The sequence below is a fragment of the Oreochromis aureus genome, linkage group 12 (assembly GCF_013358895.1).
Source record: "Oreochromis aureus strain Israel breed Guangdong linkage group 12, ZZ_aureus, whole genome shotgun sequence".
Classification (NCBI taxonomy): domain Eukaryota; kingdom Metazoa; phylum Chordata; class Actinopteri; order Cichliformes; family Cichlidae; genus Oreochromis; species Oreochromis aureus.
Genome location: NC_052953.1, coordinates 21,041,027 through 21,057,985, shown reverse-complemented (window position 1 = coordinate 21,057,985; position 16,959 = coordinate 21,041,027). Strand labels below are relative to the sequence as shown.

At 41.6% G+C, this 16,959-nt stretch overlaps 1 protein-coding gene across 1 annotated transcript; it reads right to left on the bottom strand.

The window, feature by feature from the left end:
- Positions 1-127: 127 nt before the first annotated feature.
- On the bottom strand, positions 128-8,693 carry rgmb (repulsive guidance molecule BMP co-receptor b). Its single transcript, XM_031755469.2, has 3 exons — positions 8,197-8,693; positions 4,024-4,577; positions 128-2,290 (listed from the first exon to the last, which is right to left on the bottom strand). Exons 1-3 carry the CDS (start codon positions 8,312-8,314, stop codon positions 1,532-1,534), a joined length of 1,431 nt encoding a protein of 476 aa, XP_031611329.2. The 5' UTR covers positions 8,315-8,693; the 3' UTR covers positions 128-1,531.
- Between the last annotated feature and the right edge of the window lie 8,266 nt (positions 8,694-16,959).

Genomic DNA, 16,959 nt, shown 5'->3' with positions numbered 1-16,959 from the left:
CCACTAGGTGGCAGTACAATCACATCTGACATTTTTTAAATTATTATTTAACAGCAAGAATATGGAGCTTAACTTCCTCTACGGGGCACTACGTTCATAAATAAGTTAAGTATTTCAACATTGATCAGTCACTCTTCACTCACACATGTTGTAAGAGACCACAATGCCAAAAAAAACAAAAAAAACAAACTGAGATGAAGCAATATCGTCAAACAAACTTGGCGTAATTACAAAGAATGTTACATGTTCAAAAGGCTCACAGGCTTTTTTAAAGGTAGAAACTTCTACCAGGTATCAAATTCTCAAAACACAACGCTGATGCAGAAAACACAGCCTAGCTTGATAAGGTTTCTTCAGTAATCAGTAATGCACTATTTTCTCTCCAGTATTTTACATGTATCCCAACAAGGAGCAGCTTGTCAGTTCCAACAAAACCAATCTACAGTAGTAAGTTTAAAAACTTGGGAGAAAAAGACTCCGAGAGGGTGGAGGGTGCTGGTTTGGTGCTGAGTTTTGATTTTCGCTGCACAAGAAACAAAAAACAACGCAAAAAAAAATCTGTCTTTGGCTCAAATTATACGAATAATAAAAAAAGTAGGCTGAGTAAAAAACACGAGCCTGTAAAGTCACAGCGTCTTGGCAAAAAGGCGGGACTTCCTCTAATGCAAATCAGCTGAAATGAAAACACTTTGACACATTAAAAGAAAAACACTGAAGCACCCACAAACACACAGACTCACACAAGCAGTCAAAATCAGGCATGAGAAAAACAAAGTAGTACTGATGGCATTCGCTGTGACAAGTTTCAAAATACATTCAACAGAACAGCTCACATTACTTAAAATAAAATGCTGAAGCAAATCAGCTAGTATTTGTTGCACTTAAAAATAAATGACATCTCCTATTGTTCTACTTACTTTTACTGTGAAAGGATCCAAAACCAAATCACAGAGCTCCAAAGTTTGAGCTAGTTTTAATGGAGGACATGAAGTGAAAGAAAACAAAAAAACACTGATGTGGATTTGTGGAAAAAATTAAAATAAAGTGCATTTGTTAAAACAAACCTCATCATCTGAGGTATTAAAAAAAATCACATCAAATGGCACAAAAACAAACTTGACTCCATTACACTGTGCACTGAAGACAAAATGAACTATTTACAGTCAATTTAAACACACAGAGACAGTTGTGTCATTGTCAGGTGCGTTCCATCCAAAGTTGAAGACAGATTGTAGAAGCCGTCGTGACGTCTTGTTTATTTTACTTTGCTTTTTTTTTTTTACCTCCAGAGAGCTGATTCTCTCATAGTTAGTGACACCAGCATGTCCTGCGTCCACTGGGAGGTCTTTCACCTTTAAAAAAAAGAAAATTAAAGTCCTAATAACTGTTCAGGCTGCTGGTTCCTCACTGCAAGAAACAGGAGCCAGTGTTAAGTATCAGTGCTCAGCAAAAAACTTCCAAAACTTTTATTTGTAGTGCACACACATACCCAGACCTACACACATGCAGGCGCACACAAAGACTCCCACTATTACATCAAAACAGTGCTCAGAAAACATGGCAGGAGCAGGGCAAGCCGTTTGAAATTTTGAGAATCAAAGTGTAAAGAGGAGGTGGCAAAACTGCGGGGGTAGATCCTCCAACTGTCCCGGTGTGGATGGAGACTCTCCATATCCTTCTGCGCACTGTATGCTGCCACTGTGAAGTTAGCATCCCCGGTGGTCAGGAGGTCAAACACACAGGAGTGGAAGTAAATGTCCTCTACCTCCAGTTGCTCCCTGCACCGCTCCCTCGCCCCCTCCACACCAAAGACCTGCGTGGAGCCGTGGGCGGATGTTTGTGTCTGTGAGGAGTAGCTGGGCCGACGTAGCTGCTGAAGCTGCAGGCCAAGCGCAGGAGGGGAGACGGGCAGGGGGAGATGCCCCGCCTGGTCGATGCGCTCTGCGGTGGGGCAGCCGTTCAGGCAGAGCTGCAGGTCCTGGGTGGCATCGTAGGCCTGAGCCAGCTCCTCTGGGATCCGCACCGCCAGGGTCAAGTAGCGCCCCAGTTGGCGAACAATTACAGTCACGCCGATGTAGCCAGCGTGCAGCTCCACATGGTGCCCTGGGCTGCGCTCAGAGATCCACAGAGCCCGGACCTTCCTGCTTGCTCCGTCTGCACCAGCAGAATTGTGCATGGGGTCGCCACTGCTCACGGTTCCATCATCAAAGGCAGCCGGAAGGTTGTCCGTGACGGCCTGGTAGACCCTCTGGTCCGTACAGCCCTCGTAGGGTTTGAAGATGATGGTGATCTATAAAGCAGCAGAGCATCAGGTAACTCAGAGGAACACTTCAAATGTGTTCAGTTTACAGTTATTGAGACATTTCATTCATTTCATTTTACATGATAGACACAATTTTAATCAAAAAGATGAATAGAGCAAGTAAATTGAAAGTAAATTAATCACCAACTAATTTAATAATTTCCTAATGAATTTCAGTGGCTTTTGTCAATGAAATATCTTTAGCAAGCAGACTGCTAGTTGAACAAAACAGGAAATATGAATATAGCTGCACTTTGGTTGATCAGGAAGACAGAAAATCCTAATAATACAAATCATAAAAATAATAATAAGCTGCAGTTCCAACTAACTGGTTAGTTTAAACCTTTTAAACAAATGTTCTCTGGTGTTTGATACATTTTCCTTTTTTTGTGTTGTAATTGAGCATCCTGGGGTTCCTCAAATTATAGAGTCAATTTATTCAGTTTAGTTCATTTCATGCACTAAACTCTTAATAATTGAATCAAGAAAAAAAATCTCACGACAGGCAGAAGAAATTTCCATCTGTCTGTTTTTCACAAATATCAACACTCACCCACTGCACAGGTTACCAACTCTCATCAGGCTACATTTGAGAAATGACTTAATGACTTTTTAACAAGTTGTAATTTGACACAGCTATGCAAACATGCTGACACATGCACGCACACGAACACACAGGCTGGCAGAAACACACACAAATACGCGCGTACACACACACACACATAGGGATCCAGTGGTGAGTGGAAGCTGGAAGTGGTAGATGCAGGGTGTGGTGTGAGCATTACGGTTAGCACTAGCATCATAGTTCCGGTGAATGGCTGCTTTGTTCATATGACAGCCGTGAGGAATGAGGCCTGGCAGGCCATTAAGCCTGGAGGGCCGTTAATGTGTGTGAAAGAGTGTGTGTGTGTGTGTGCGTGTGTGTGTCCTTAATAATCGTGACTAATAACTTGCCCCACCTCTGACACAAGGTCAAACCTACAGCTCCAAAGTGTAGCAGCTGTACTATTTGCTTAATGTGTGTGTGTGTTTCTGCGAGTGTGTGCGTGACTAAGTGTATGCACGGGTGTGTATGTCCTTTAATAATTAAAGCTATCGACTGTGCTAGAAAGTGCAGATGATCGCGGGGAAACAACAACATTGCTTCTTTAACACCACAAAGATCACCTTGTGTGGTTCGTCATCCATTTAGTGGTGTGTGCCTGCGTGTGTACTTGTGAGTGAGCGTCTTCTGTTGTACACAGTCCTCTAAGACACACAGTGCCGTAAGCAGAGTGCAAGGAGTGCCACTCGTGAATTTATGAGACACACGCACACACACAAGTGCTTGCAGACACACACATAAGTAAACAGTGGGTCCTTTCACACATCTCATTCCATGTTATTAAAGGTCAGGCTGTACGCAGCCATTAACCAAGTTAGGTTTCTAACACTGCTTCAGTCACAAGAGACAAGAGTCACAAGATCGAGGCTGTTTGCCTTACACCTGTGAGTCTATGGGAGCAAGAGACACCCAGCATGAGAGTCAAGGAGAGCATGTTTTCCAGTTTGACTTTGATAAGATTTCTTATTCTGACGTGCATAAAAGTAGCTTGGACGTCATTATGGAAACACAAACAAGAAATATATAACTAGACTGTTAACCCCGCTTGCACTTGTAAGAGTGTTTCAGCCTCAAAAATTGAAAATAAGAGCCCAAAAGCCAGTTTCCAGTTCCTTACCTTATTGGTTGCTGTTGCACTGGAGCCAGGAACCACAGGAACATTAGTGACCTGCACTGAAAGGTAGTCGTTATCAATAAGAGGCCATGCTCCCTCCACTTTACAAGTCTGGAAGCTGTCCTTGAATGTCCTCAGGTGGGGGTCACCGAAGAGCCCACAAAACAGGTACCCAGCCCGAGAGTGGCCGTGGCTGTGGCTGTGAGTGTGTGAGTGTGAGTGAGCGTGTGCATGGGACTGCGTGTAGGCGTGCTGAGTGCGGCTGTGATAGTTGCACGGCTCAAAGGGAATCTCGGGGTGTGTGGGAGAAGTGGGGCCGTCTCTGGAGCAGTTTCTCTGGCTCATTAGGTCTGAGATGCCCAGAACGGCCGAGTGGAAGACCAGGTTTCCACGGCAGGCCTTTGCTGTCCTCTGAGTGCAGGCCGAGTACGCACGCAAAGCCTTGCAAAATTCAGTGTGAAAGCCATCCACCGCAGGGTTCAGGTGGGAGGTCAGGGAGACAAAGTCGGTGGTGCACTTCTGGATACGACACTGAGGTGTGGCCACCTGGCACTGACCTGAAGAGGACACACAAATAGAGTCTGGAATACTGATATATAATACACACGTCTGATAATTTAGGCGTGAACTAGACAGAGTCATGTCTCAGTAGAAGTGAAAAGGTTGTGCAATCGCACAAGACTACCAAGGTTACGTGTGAAGAAAGCTTTGATTTTAAGCACGCAATGATATGAGTCTTTTACAGTCTAATAAAAACCTAATAAAACTAGAAAAAGAACCAGCTGTTGATTGAAAGTCTGGATCAATCATCAGTGCCGCTCTGTGAGCGTAATAAACCTGAAGTGTAATAAACCAAAGAGCAACCGGAGAGAGGGAAGACGAAGCATGTTTTACCACAAGCAGTGAGATAAAAGTGCCCATACAGCCAAGGAGCACACAGCATATAGAACATTATAGACAAAGGGAGCAGGGCAAAGCAGCTGTGCTGTGAATACAAACACAACAGAGTGACTTTTTGAAGCTAATAATCTTCGTCAGCAAGGTGCTGAATAATTGTGTTAGTGATCCTGGGTGGCTTCTGCAGAGGAAAAACATAATCAAAAATGCACCTCGTGTAGCCATCAGAAACAGATTTCCCTGATGTTTTATCTATTTCTGCGTTTCTAAATGTAACGAGGGTCAAAGTCGCCTTTTATATCATAGATCATCGGAGCGAGAGAGAGAGAAAGATAGAGCGAGAAAGAGATTAGAGACCAGACCTAATGCATCAGTCACAACGTGCTCCAATTAGATTAGGCCAGAGAGAGAGAGGCTCTGCAGTGTATGAGCAGCTGCACACACACACACACACACACACACACACACACACACACACACACACACACAGCAATAGCTATCTTAGAAAGAATGCTGCTTGTACTTCCGTTAACCACACAAAGTCGGTGATCTTTAGATGATGGTCTCTTAATGGCCAAGAAAAGGCCGAAAGTGCACGAGTTTTTACAGAAACGATCACTCAAACGTTACTCCATCACTTAACCAGCTGGCAGCACACGTCCGCTATTCTCTGTCGATTTATCTGATTTTAGAGCATGAAGGAGTGTGATGCCACCAAATGGGGGCAGTAATGCTCTGAATTTTGCCATTCGGGGTGCAGGTACGGACCCTCACTCACACCGCGCTTTAGAATCTTTCTCCTAACTGTTAAATACTGACACCAACCCACAGACACACACGCACACACACAGGCTGCCTCCTATGCCAACCACCGCTGCACAGACAGGTCTGAGCACTGAGGACACATTGTGTCTTTGACTGGTGCACCAACAGCCTCCTTCTTTCCCTCCAATCTAGCCTGCAGTACCCAAATGCGACTCCCAATCTAATCAGAGCAGTTTGTTCTCTTTCAGAAGTTATCGGGATCATGAGCTGCTGCACTAAAAGCACTTATTCACTAATATTTTCTCAGAAGGATAACTTAGAGAGAAGCAAGCTGACCCTCTGACTGCAGGGATCTGGCATTAAAGCATCGACTTGCAAAACCTTACTGACGGAAAGCTTCTGCTGAAGTTTACACCACTGTGTCGCTCCCATGCTGACCCTGCACTCTGACCTCTCTGAAATAAAAACTACGATTTGCTTAATAACGTTTGTAATATTTACACATTACATACTAAAGCACAATTTTCTTATTTGCTACCTAAAACATCCATGTGATCTCCTTTGTAAACAGTCTTTCTAAATTAGCATATTTTTTGTCAAGTAAAGTCGAGGTGATGAATACTCCGGTGGCTGGCAGATACTATTAAGAGGAGAATACACAACTCCTCGTGTGTTTAAAATTGCCTTCAACATAGCTCCTTATCCTCTGTCTTCCTCGCATTCAATATAATCCCACAGGACTCGAATCTTCTTCTCTCTCATATCTTCAGTTTTCTCTCTTTTTTTTTCCTTTGTAGCTTCAATCACTTGCCTCCTTCAGCACTATTCTGCTTTCAGCCCCCTCAGCCTCATTCCCTGGCCAGCCTCACCTCCTTACTGCCTCTCTTCCTGAGGCACCTTCTCTACCATCAGACAGAGGTCATAAGATCAACCAACTGAATCTCAATGGCTCGGTTTAGCTTTTTTTTTTTTTTTTTTTTGCCTCCCAATCTCGCTGCCTTCAACTCCTTTGATCTCTGGAGATCAGGAAAGGATCTACTGGGATCATTTCTCAACCAAGGGAATAGCTCCAGAAGTGCTTATTGATCACCTTGTTGTGTGCACTCTCTCACAAGCCGAGCTCAAATCACACAAACACCCTTTCTATAGCTTTAAGCTGCAAAGCTTTACAGGAGCTCACTCCAGCGTGCACTCTCTCTCGTCGTCGGCCAGACACTGTGAACAATAGTCAACAATTCAGACACTCCTTCCTCCCTGCCTAAACAGACACATGGGGCTGACAACAAAGAAATATATCTACATACCCCAAAACATGTACAAGTTTTAACAAATAAAACATTCTGTTTGGCTCGACAAACTAAAAAAAGAACAAAAAAAACCACATTCTTTCCAGGTGACGCACGTGCAGCATAGGTGCCAAGAGGGTCTTTAATGTGAAGTGGGTCTCTCTCTGTGTTCCCGTTTTGTCCGACTGCCTGCGCTGTGTTAAACTAATTACTGGAGGTGTGACTGCTCTACAGACAGCCGACCCCCTGCACAGACAAAAACACTCAGATTCAGCCAGATTTGATTTTTTTTTTTTTTTTGCTGCCTTTTTGCACCAAATGTAAAATGCTTCTGCATCTTTACAAGACAGGAAATGACCAGCAAACAGTGTCACAAAAAAGAAGTAAGACCTCTGCAAAGCCACAGAAAACAGAAGTATGTCAAAACTGTCACATTTGATTTTAGTGTCAGAAATCTTTGCAGACACCTTGTTAACATCCAGTTAGCAGGCTCTTCATTTATTAAATTCATTGTTTGTTTTGGGGGGGGTTTCTAACAAGCCTTGGATCATTGTAGGGGTTTTAAAAGATAAACATGCACAAATATAAAGAGAAATATGTCGGACATTCAAGAATATGTTCTTAAATTCGATTATCTGATCCCGTTTCTTACAATAGACGTTATTAATCAGCATCAGCTCAACATTAACTGTTTATTTAGGTTTGGCCAGATTTAAATCACAGCACAACTTCTTTTTATATTTTATGATGTGCAGCGGTGGAATAGATTGTTTTGTTTTGTTTGTTTGCTTTTTTTCTGTAAATGAGCGCACTAAAAGAATTGGTTTATATGGACAAGAGGAGAGGTAGCTCTCTCCTGCCTTCTCTCCCCCTCCTCCATGAGCCATTAAGAGGCAGACAGGAGAATGACGGCCCAGGAGAGAGGAGAAACTCGATCCGTGCTCAGACTGCTGCACTGCCGCTTTAGAGAGAGCCATTGTCAGGCAGCACTGGGCCCAACACAAGGATCAACCACACAGTGATTACAGACGCTTAATAACTAACAAAGTGTTTCAATCACCATCAAGTGATAGCGACTGAAAAGAAATGTTGTTACTATGGTTATAGCTGATGGAGTCAGCAGTAATTAGTTCATCACTGAATGTGAAAGTAGATAAATTACAGCTCAGTTGCTACTGTGACCCAAAGAGACTCTGGGTGTTGCAGTGTTGCAAGTGTGATTAGTTACCTATGTGAGCACCGCAGCACAGCGCGATGATCAGCAGTAGAAGCGGCCGGAAGCGGCGCACCATAGACGGGGAGGTGAGGCGCTCAGCCCCGCGGCAACAGCATCCGGCTCTCCCCATCCCCGTCCATGCAGGGCCAGGAGGGGAGAGTGGACAGACCTCCAGAGGACGAGGACGGGTGGTGTCCAGGCCTTCTCACTACTTCTTCTGCCTCTTCTTCTTCACTCTTCTCTCCTTCCTCTCCTCCTCGGGTGCGCAGGGGCATTAAAACACAGCTGCTCCGCGGAATGCAGGGCGGAGGGGGAGGTGGAAAGGCACAGAGAGGAAAAAAAAATACAAAGTACAACCAGAAGTCACTTCGTCGACACTTTTACTTTTTTCTCTCCTATACAAATCCAAACCCCACGTGATTGGAGTGCGCTCCCGCTGCAAGACGGACTTTTGCCTTGATTACGATCACTCTCCTCTCTCGTCCCAAACACGCACAATCATATCCCTCCCTCCCTCACTGGCCAGGCGGAGGTTTCTCCTGCTCTCCTCCCATTTCACTTTCTCCTCCTCCTCCTCTCCCACCCCAGCAAATCAATAGAGAATCAACCAAACCCTGCTGGCGGAAAACCCGCCTATACCACACTGATAGAGAGAGAGAGAGAGAGAGAGAGAGAGTCAATCAAATGGGACAAAAATAAATAAATACAAATTTGATAAAAGTTGTGAAGTCTAGGTAAAGCAGCACTGTATAAACTAAAGTAATCATGAGCTTATTGATTTATTTAATTCACTATGAGCACGATCAGCAAGAACATTAGAACATAATACAAAAAGGACGTCGAACATTTGACCATGAACAAAAATCGTATTAGGAAAAAAAAATCTTGACTCACGTTTAAAATGTAAAAGAAATAGAAATACTAATGCAAACAAGTTGCAAAAATAAGCAAACAATTAGTGACGTCAAGAAAACAACGTCAAAGCAGTTTGCTTGACTTTTAACCTTTTCCTTCCTTGCAGCAGTTTCCTTTCACTCTCCGCATTTGCAAGAAACCGAAAGATACATAAAATGTAAGTATTCGGTTATGTGAGAAGGGAGGCTATGTAATAGCTGTGGAAATGTTAACGGATTTTACAAGGTGTAATTATAATGGCATTCATTCACAGGTAAATAAATCATATTTTAAGATATGATGTGACATAATCAAGACTCCGTTTGTTAGAGAGGAATAAAAGAATATTGCCCACTACCCAAGCCTCTTGAGAGTAACAATAAAATCATATTTTCTATTTTAGTACTGATAGGATTCCTATCATTCTTAGTACTTCTACAGTTTGTACAAATACAGGTGAGTGCAAACGAGTTCCCTAGGAGGAAAAAAGGCCAGACATCCTTTAAAGATGTGTCAAAAATCTTAAAGAATCTTTTATTTTGTATATCTGTTGTGTCTCAAATCCCACATCAAATAAATGTTTAAAAATTAACCATATTACACTCGAAATACTCCAAAAGGATACCTCTTAAACTCAGAAGGCATATCCAGCCTACTCCATGTGTTCCCCATGGCTATGATAGAAATCATAAATCATATAAATCCACTTATTAAACTCAGGGATATACAGTGTTGTGCAAAAGTCTTTCTTCATATTTTGCTTTCTTGTGATTTTTTATAAAGAGCTCTTGAGCAATGCTTCTCCAGGCATTCTACCGATCCTTCACAGTTTTTATTTGTTTTGGACATTGGCTGCTTTTTCACTCATTTTCACTCTAGTCCTTATACTTGATCATTTGTTTGTTTGTTTGTTAAGCAACTTAACACTGACCTAAGAATCATTCAAGCATAAACTGGTATCTAACACCAGTGTTGTGTCTACACTTAAACTGTAACTTTAGACACTTGGTAACTAGCAGTCTGTTTCAAAAACACAGCATTTGTTTTAATTTCTTTAGTTGACATGATGTGCTGTGTGTCCTTAAATTTGGGGATATTTTAATGAAACTGCACAAGCGAAAGACCTTAATAACTATCTTCAGCAGACGAAAAGTATCTAAAGTCATGTCCTTAAGAAATAGGAACAAATCCAGCAAACCACTGATACAGGACCTGACAGATGCGTCTGACCCTGCACTCCATCCATCTACTGTTTGCTTAAGTCTCATCAGAAATGGTTTCAGTGGAAGGGTGGCTGTCAAGAAGCTATTCTTAAGAAAGGGAAACAGAGGGAAAAAGGCTGAGGTATGCCAAATTACACAAATCTAAAGACTCGAGACCTTTGCACAGTATTGTAATTAATAATTAATTAATCTGTGAAATTAGTTGGATATTTTGTGTGCTGTTATTCAGTCTGTATTCACTGACACAGTGGCTTAGTCCATGCTTGAGTTTTTATTTTGTGCTTCCTAGGAATTAAACAAACTGAATGGAAAAACATGTAGCATACATTAAATTTCATTTAATAGGTTTGTATCCTTCCTGACTGTATTGGCAAAAATAAAAAATATGTTGACAGACACAGAACTAAACACAATGTCGAGATGATGTCTGTAACACACCGTCCAGACATGTTCACACCGAAACCATCATAATGCTGTAAAGTAAAAAGAACAAAACTGCCGAAAGTTCAGGAGGGAGTGTAAACAGCCTCCCAGAGATAATGACAGCCACTAAATATATGCAAAGTAACTTGTACCTTGCTATCTTTATTGTTCCAGCTGTAATTCATGAATGAATAACTTTCTGAAGGTTGTGGATTTAAGATCTTTAATAGCAACAAAAAGAAAAAAAATTGAAACTGAGCCAAGCCTGCTTTTTCACGTAAAGTTTACAGTTGGGTAAATTTCAAAGCAAGCACCGAAGCATCTACAGTTAGATAATTTTTTACTAAGTCTGCAAATCTACCCTGTTTTTTCTCTGTCCGTACGTGCAGGGCTTACTGCTGTAATCTTCCATTATCTATTACGTTCTGCCAAACTCTACAACCCTGGCTGTAACCTGTTTATATGGATGTGAGCATAAGCAAGCATTCATCAAATAACACTGCTCTGTGGCTACTTTATGTGCTGTGTGTCAGAGCAGCTGTAGCATGACTCGGATTCAGTCACGGCCACTCTGAATGCGTCTCTAAACTAAACACGTAAGTGATGAAGATTTTACAGTGAGTGTGGTCAGGGCAGATAATGTGTGTCTGATTTTTATAACGTGCATGCTGCTGGTGAGGAAGGCTGTCTGTGATGACTCAGGAGATCTTGTAACATATTGTTTTGCAGTATGTGTATGTTCATACTTTTTAACTAATTTTGGCATACTACACAAAAGCATATGCATGTATGTGTAGTATGTGCATGCATATTTAAAGAAAAAATTAAAGAGGAAAAAACAATGTAAAGTGTAAGAGGAAAAGCTTGAATTCACCTTGGAGTTGAGCCCAGAAGTCATACATTTCTCAGTCTCTAAACTTCCAAATGATATTTTCTCATTTGATTTTTTGATGATGGTGGTTGAGAGTGCTAGTCTAAAATATCCCATAGGTGCTCATTTCGAATGAGATGTGATGAGTGCAATACATAAACAGCATTTAATTGGCTTGATTTTCATCATCATCAAATTGTTTAGTGACCCCCCTCATGTCTGGTGGATGGGGTCATTGTCACTATGAAAGAGACCACTCTTACCAGGAGAGACATATTACATCGTAAGATAAGTATCGATTTGTATTTGATTTGTGTCAAACCTTACCTCTTAGGGGACAAGTGGACGCAGATCAGCAGTGAACTTTAGCATTACCACAAGATCCCTGTGATATAGCAGTGTCAAACAGAGACTTTTGAGCAGGAGGTGTTATCACATGGTTTCATGATCACTGACATTGACATTTATTAGTGGTAGTGTTTTAAGGTACTTTATGGTAATTCAAGTATTGCTATTGTGATGCTATTTTATACCTCTACTCCACTATACTTCAGAAGCAAACAACACTTTTCCACCATCCACCCACTTTCTTCTGCTTATCTGTTTCAGGGTTGCAGTTGGCCTCATCAAAAGTGTCATAGCGTGACGTCACAGTGTGTCACAGGGCTAACGGAGAAACACTAGTTAAGCAAACATACATCTTTTATCAGAAGCTAGAGTATTCAGGGAGAATCCACTCGGGCATTGGAAGAACATGCAAACTTCCTAAAGACAGACCCCAGCCTGCAGATTTGAACCAAGGACCTTCTTACTGTGAGGCAACTGCCCTAACCACTGCACACCACTGTACAAATCCTAAATAGTTACTTTCAAGAATAAAAATGACTCACATAATATAACACATTAGATTTAGATTTATTTAAGTTAGCTGTTAAATTGCTGGCTATAATATATAAATAAATAATTCCTTGAAAATTATTTTAAAACTAAAAAACATCTATAGCCCATATATACATTGGTACATTAGACAGCGCTCCTTGTTACCATCAAAACATCAAATGAGGTGAATTCTTTTGGAAGACTGGTGTTCATCCTGCCAGCAGAGTCTGGCTAAAGCTGTTTTAGGGCTCCTACTGGTCCAACATCCTGCTAAGACCCATAATGTTATTTAACTCTAATTTCCCACCCAGCTGTACATCCTGGATACCTATTATGACAGAAATTAAGCAAGCAGTGTTTTTGACAGTAGAACAGCCTCCTGACTGGCCAGCCTGTCTGTGATGCACCTCTCAGCAGGATGAAGCACGCAAGGTGAACATTTCATTTATGCTGACACACGGAGCACAGACTGGTTAATTCAATTACACGTGCGCATATCTGGTGCTTTTCATCAAGACTAATTTCATATTTCATTCTAATGACCCATCTGCCATACGCACACACACACACACACACACACACACACACACACACACACACACACACACACACACACACACACACACACACACACACACACACAAAACACATGATCCTATTCATGAACATTAATTCTATATTCTGTACTAATTCATTTAATCAATTACACCACAGCTGAGACCAGAGATCAGAGCACACCGAAATTAACTCACCCCCCTCCAAACACACACGCACACTTTGTCCAGTAACACATGCATTCACACACACGTGCATGAATGCATGTGTTACATACAAAGGCCATCTGTTTCCAAACTTCCAGCTTGTCTTCACCTCCACACCTCTGCCTCCCATCTCCACTTCTGTCTTTCTCCACCTCCACCTCTACCTCCCCTAAACCTCTCTACTGCAAACAGCCTATCATTCAACAGCTCACACCACTCACCATAACACACCTGTGTGTGCATGTGTGAGTGTGCCAGAGTGTGTAAGTCTTGACAGCTCGCGTTGTTGCAAACGCATCAAAGGCACAATATCAAATTACTCCCACACTTGTGCGTTTTTTAAAGCCATCAATGTAAAATTAAACTAAATCTCAACAGTTTATAGTGAGAATCTCATGTTTTCAGCAAACACACAAATACAGCTGTATATTATAAATGTATTATCGCCTATTTTTTAAGCTGTTTTAGAAATTGGTAAAGTGCAGTCTCATAAACCAAAGTAACCGTGTGCTTTACCTGCAGGGTGTTGCTGTGCACTTTATCTTGAAACACATACGTCACATTGCAGCATTAGAATGATGAAACTTGCATCTATAAAGTACTTGCATGTATAAATTCAACATATCATCTACATACAATTTAAGTTTAAATCTGACATACAAACATGAGATCATAGGCTGGCTAATGTATCCGGGGCAACTCGAGGCTTACTATCTTGTCCAAGGACACGTTGGCATGCAGAGGGGAGCAACCACCAACCTTCTAACTAATGGTTGATCTGCTCTACAGTCTGAGTCAAAGCCACCCACCCAGTTTAGAAAAACTGAATAGTATTTTAAACGACTTGGAATATTTATATGTTTTGAAGGGGTTAGGAGGCAATTATAAAGTCAAATGTGGAAGCAGGATCAAGTGTATTATAATTTGTGTGAGGGCATCACACTTTTTTATTTTAAAAAATAAAACAGTGTCACACAGTGAAATGATCAAATAATGCAGTGAAAACAGGGTGAAATCCAGCCAGCCAGCATTATGTAAAAACAAAAGAATGAACAAGTAGCCCAAAATTGGACTTAATCACATTCCACCACTTCACCGTACGCAGCATTGTAACAAACCGTGCCCTTCTCATTCTCTGTGCCAGCCACCAAAGCACACACACAAAAGCTCCACACACCTGATTCCTGACTCATAGATGTGTGGTAAAGGTAAGAAGAGCGCACAGGTGTGTGTGTGTGTGTGTTTGTATTCCTGATGTGAGACGATAACAAAGCAGATAAAATCCAGCTATCAAAGCCTCTTGTAATGCAAGTGGAAACCAAATCCTTTAATAGCCTTTTTGATAGCTGTTTCTCTCCCAGGCCGAACTCATGTTGTGTTTTACCTGAGTTGGCCTTATCAGACCATCCTGTGTCTGCCCACTCACAAAAAAAGAAAAGGCAAATGAGACCGAGGGTGGTTTCAGGTGCCTCAGTGCAGAAAGTGTCAGAGTGGAGAAAAGCAAGAACTGTTATCGTGGGGTCAGTTTATCTTTTTAAAATGCTGAAGAGAAATGTAACGTCATCAGAGAACTCAGGTCAGCGGGAGGGAATTCCTTTAATGGAGGCCAGAGTGGGAGATTATCACATTGATGCTTCTCTTCTTACACTCTCAGCCCCAGCCTCTTTATCCCCGCACAGTCCGTTGATGTGTATTGACTGAGTGGCATTAACGTTAAACCAAAATAAAAAACCTGCCTTCCCTTCTCTCGCTCTCTCTTCGTGCTTTCTGTTTGGGGAGAGTTACCCTACCCGCATAAGTATAAGCTTTAAGATACATTTACTTTATTAGTATTTGTTTAAACTTCCTTATTTTGTATATATAAAATATTACACCATTGTGGCATTGATCAATCTATTAAAAATGCTAAGTAAAGATAAGATAGCTTATCTTTAAACACCTTCAGCATTGAAATGTGGTTTACTTGTTGAAGCATTTTAGATTTGAAGCATGCCTCACCTCCCCACACCCCCTTTGTTTTGCAACTGTTCATACTCATATTGGAGGTGGTGATGATGGTAGTAATCATGGACATATGATTATTTATCATTTATGATCCCAATTTTGTACGAACAACATGAACAAATGAATCCATTCTGCCTCGTATCGATGGCTTAGACTGCTGGTGGCGGGGTCATTTTCTTGGCACGCTTTGGCCCCCTTACTACAAACCAAGTATTGCTTCAATGCAACAGCCTACCCGAGTATTCTTGCCGACCAAGTTAATCTCTTTATGACCACAGTGTATCAATCTTCTGATGGCTGCTTTTAGCAGGAAAACGGGCCATGTCAAAAAGGTCAAATCATTTCAGCATGATGTCTTAAAGTTGACAGTGAGTTCACTGAACTCAAACAGCCTCCACAGTTCCCGGATCTCTATGCAACAGAGCACTTTTTGGATGTGGTGTAATGAGAGATTCATATTACAGATGTGCAGCTGAGAAATCTGCAGCAACTGTGTGACTCTATCATGTCAACATGGACCAAAATCTCTGAGGGATGTTTCCAGCACCTTTTTGAATCTTCCAACCCCCTATGGTAACTAATACTGTAACTAATAAAACTACTGGTGGGAATATAATATGTGGAATGAAATAATGTCCTAAAATGCATAAGCACACTAATAGATTAATAGGTTTTCATATTTCAAGTCTGTGTCTGTGGATGATACTCTTAGATGGCAAAGATATTTTTAGACCGAGTTATAAGTTCTTAGGGATGTAAATATTTCCTCTACCACTGCCGCTGCTTAGTTTGTGTTCATTAAAGCTGAAATCAATATATCAGCGTTTTAGCCCAGACTAATTTTAGATGAAAACAAACACTGGCGTTCGAAATATGGACTTTCTAAACACTCCGGTTATCAAATGTTTTCCAGCTCCGCTGGGACACGAGCCTGTTCTAGTGATTTTTCCTTTTTTTTTTTTTTGCCGTAATTGGAGTAAGAAAGATGTCGTGGATAAACCTCAGATAAACAAACAAGAGAGTTTTGTCAAATTCACACATTCTTTTTTCTGTTTTCTTCATCATTTTCTGTCTTCCTTTCACTCATCTATCATTTCATCCTTTGTGTAAAAACATCTGAAGCCATGCAGCTGCATCAGACGACACGGTGACAATGAAGCCTCTGTTTCTCTGGGCAAAAACACGCACATTTGCACACACAGATCAGTGAAGAGGAAACAGCTGAGGGATGTAATAGGGCAGATGAGGATCATGGGGTTGCAGTTTGGTTTGGGTCAGGGTGAATGTTTGGCAGCTGCGAGACAAAGACGCGCTATTTAAACTGCCTCTCTCTCGCCTCCAGCTCGCTCTGCAGTTAAACTTGTTTTGTCAGTCGGTTTGCCAGCTCGCATTGACTTAAAAAAGCAGAAGCCTTGTGATTCTTGAGCAATCATTTCAGGATAAAGAGACACGCTTTTGTGCACAACAGCGCAGCGCTTCCAAAAACTGGGAAATTTTAAAGCCTGTGAATCTGATCATAGTGATAATTGTTCTCCTACTTTGATCCCTTTACACACACATACACACAAGCATATCACTCATCTATCTCCCTGTCTCTAACACACACACGTATCCAAGTTTCTTTGATGGGTTTCCACACATGAATATAAATGTGTAACACTGAAGCCTCTCAGATATTTTGAGTCTTGTGGTTACAGATGGTCAGCTTACACCTCTTGCT

What these genes read in the sequence shown, in the direction of transcription:
- rgmb (XM_031755469.2), bottom strand. Translation starts at nt 8,314, where the DNA reads ATGGGGAGAGCCGGATGCTGTTGCCGCGGGGCTGAGCGCCTCACCTCC. An exon ending in GTGCTGCGGTGCTCACATAG is followed by an intron (nt 4,578 to 8,196) that starts GTAACTAATCAC and finishes TGTCCTCTTCAG; the next exon opens with GTCAGTGCCAGGTGGCCACA. An exon ending in GTGCAACAGCAACCAATAAG is followed by an intron (nt 2,291 to 4,023) that starts GTAAGGAACTGG and finishes GCTGCTTTATAG; the next exon opens with ATCACCATCATCTTCAAACC.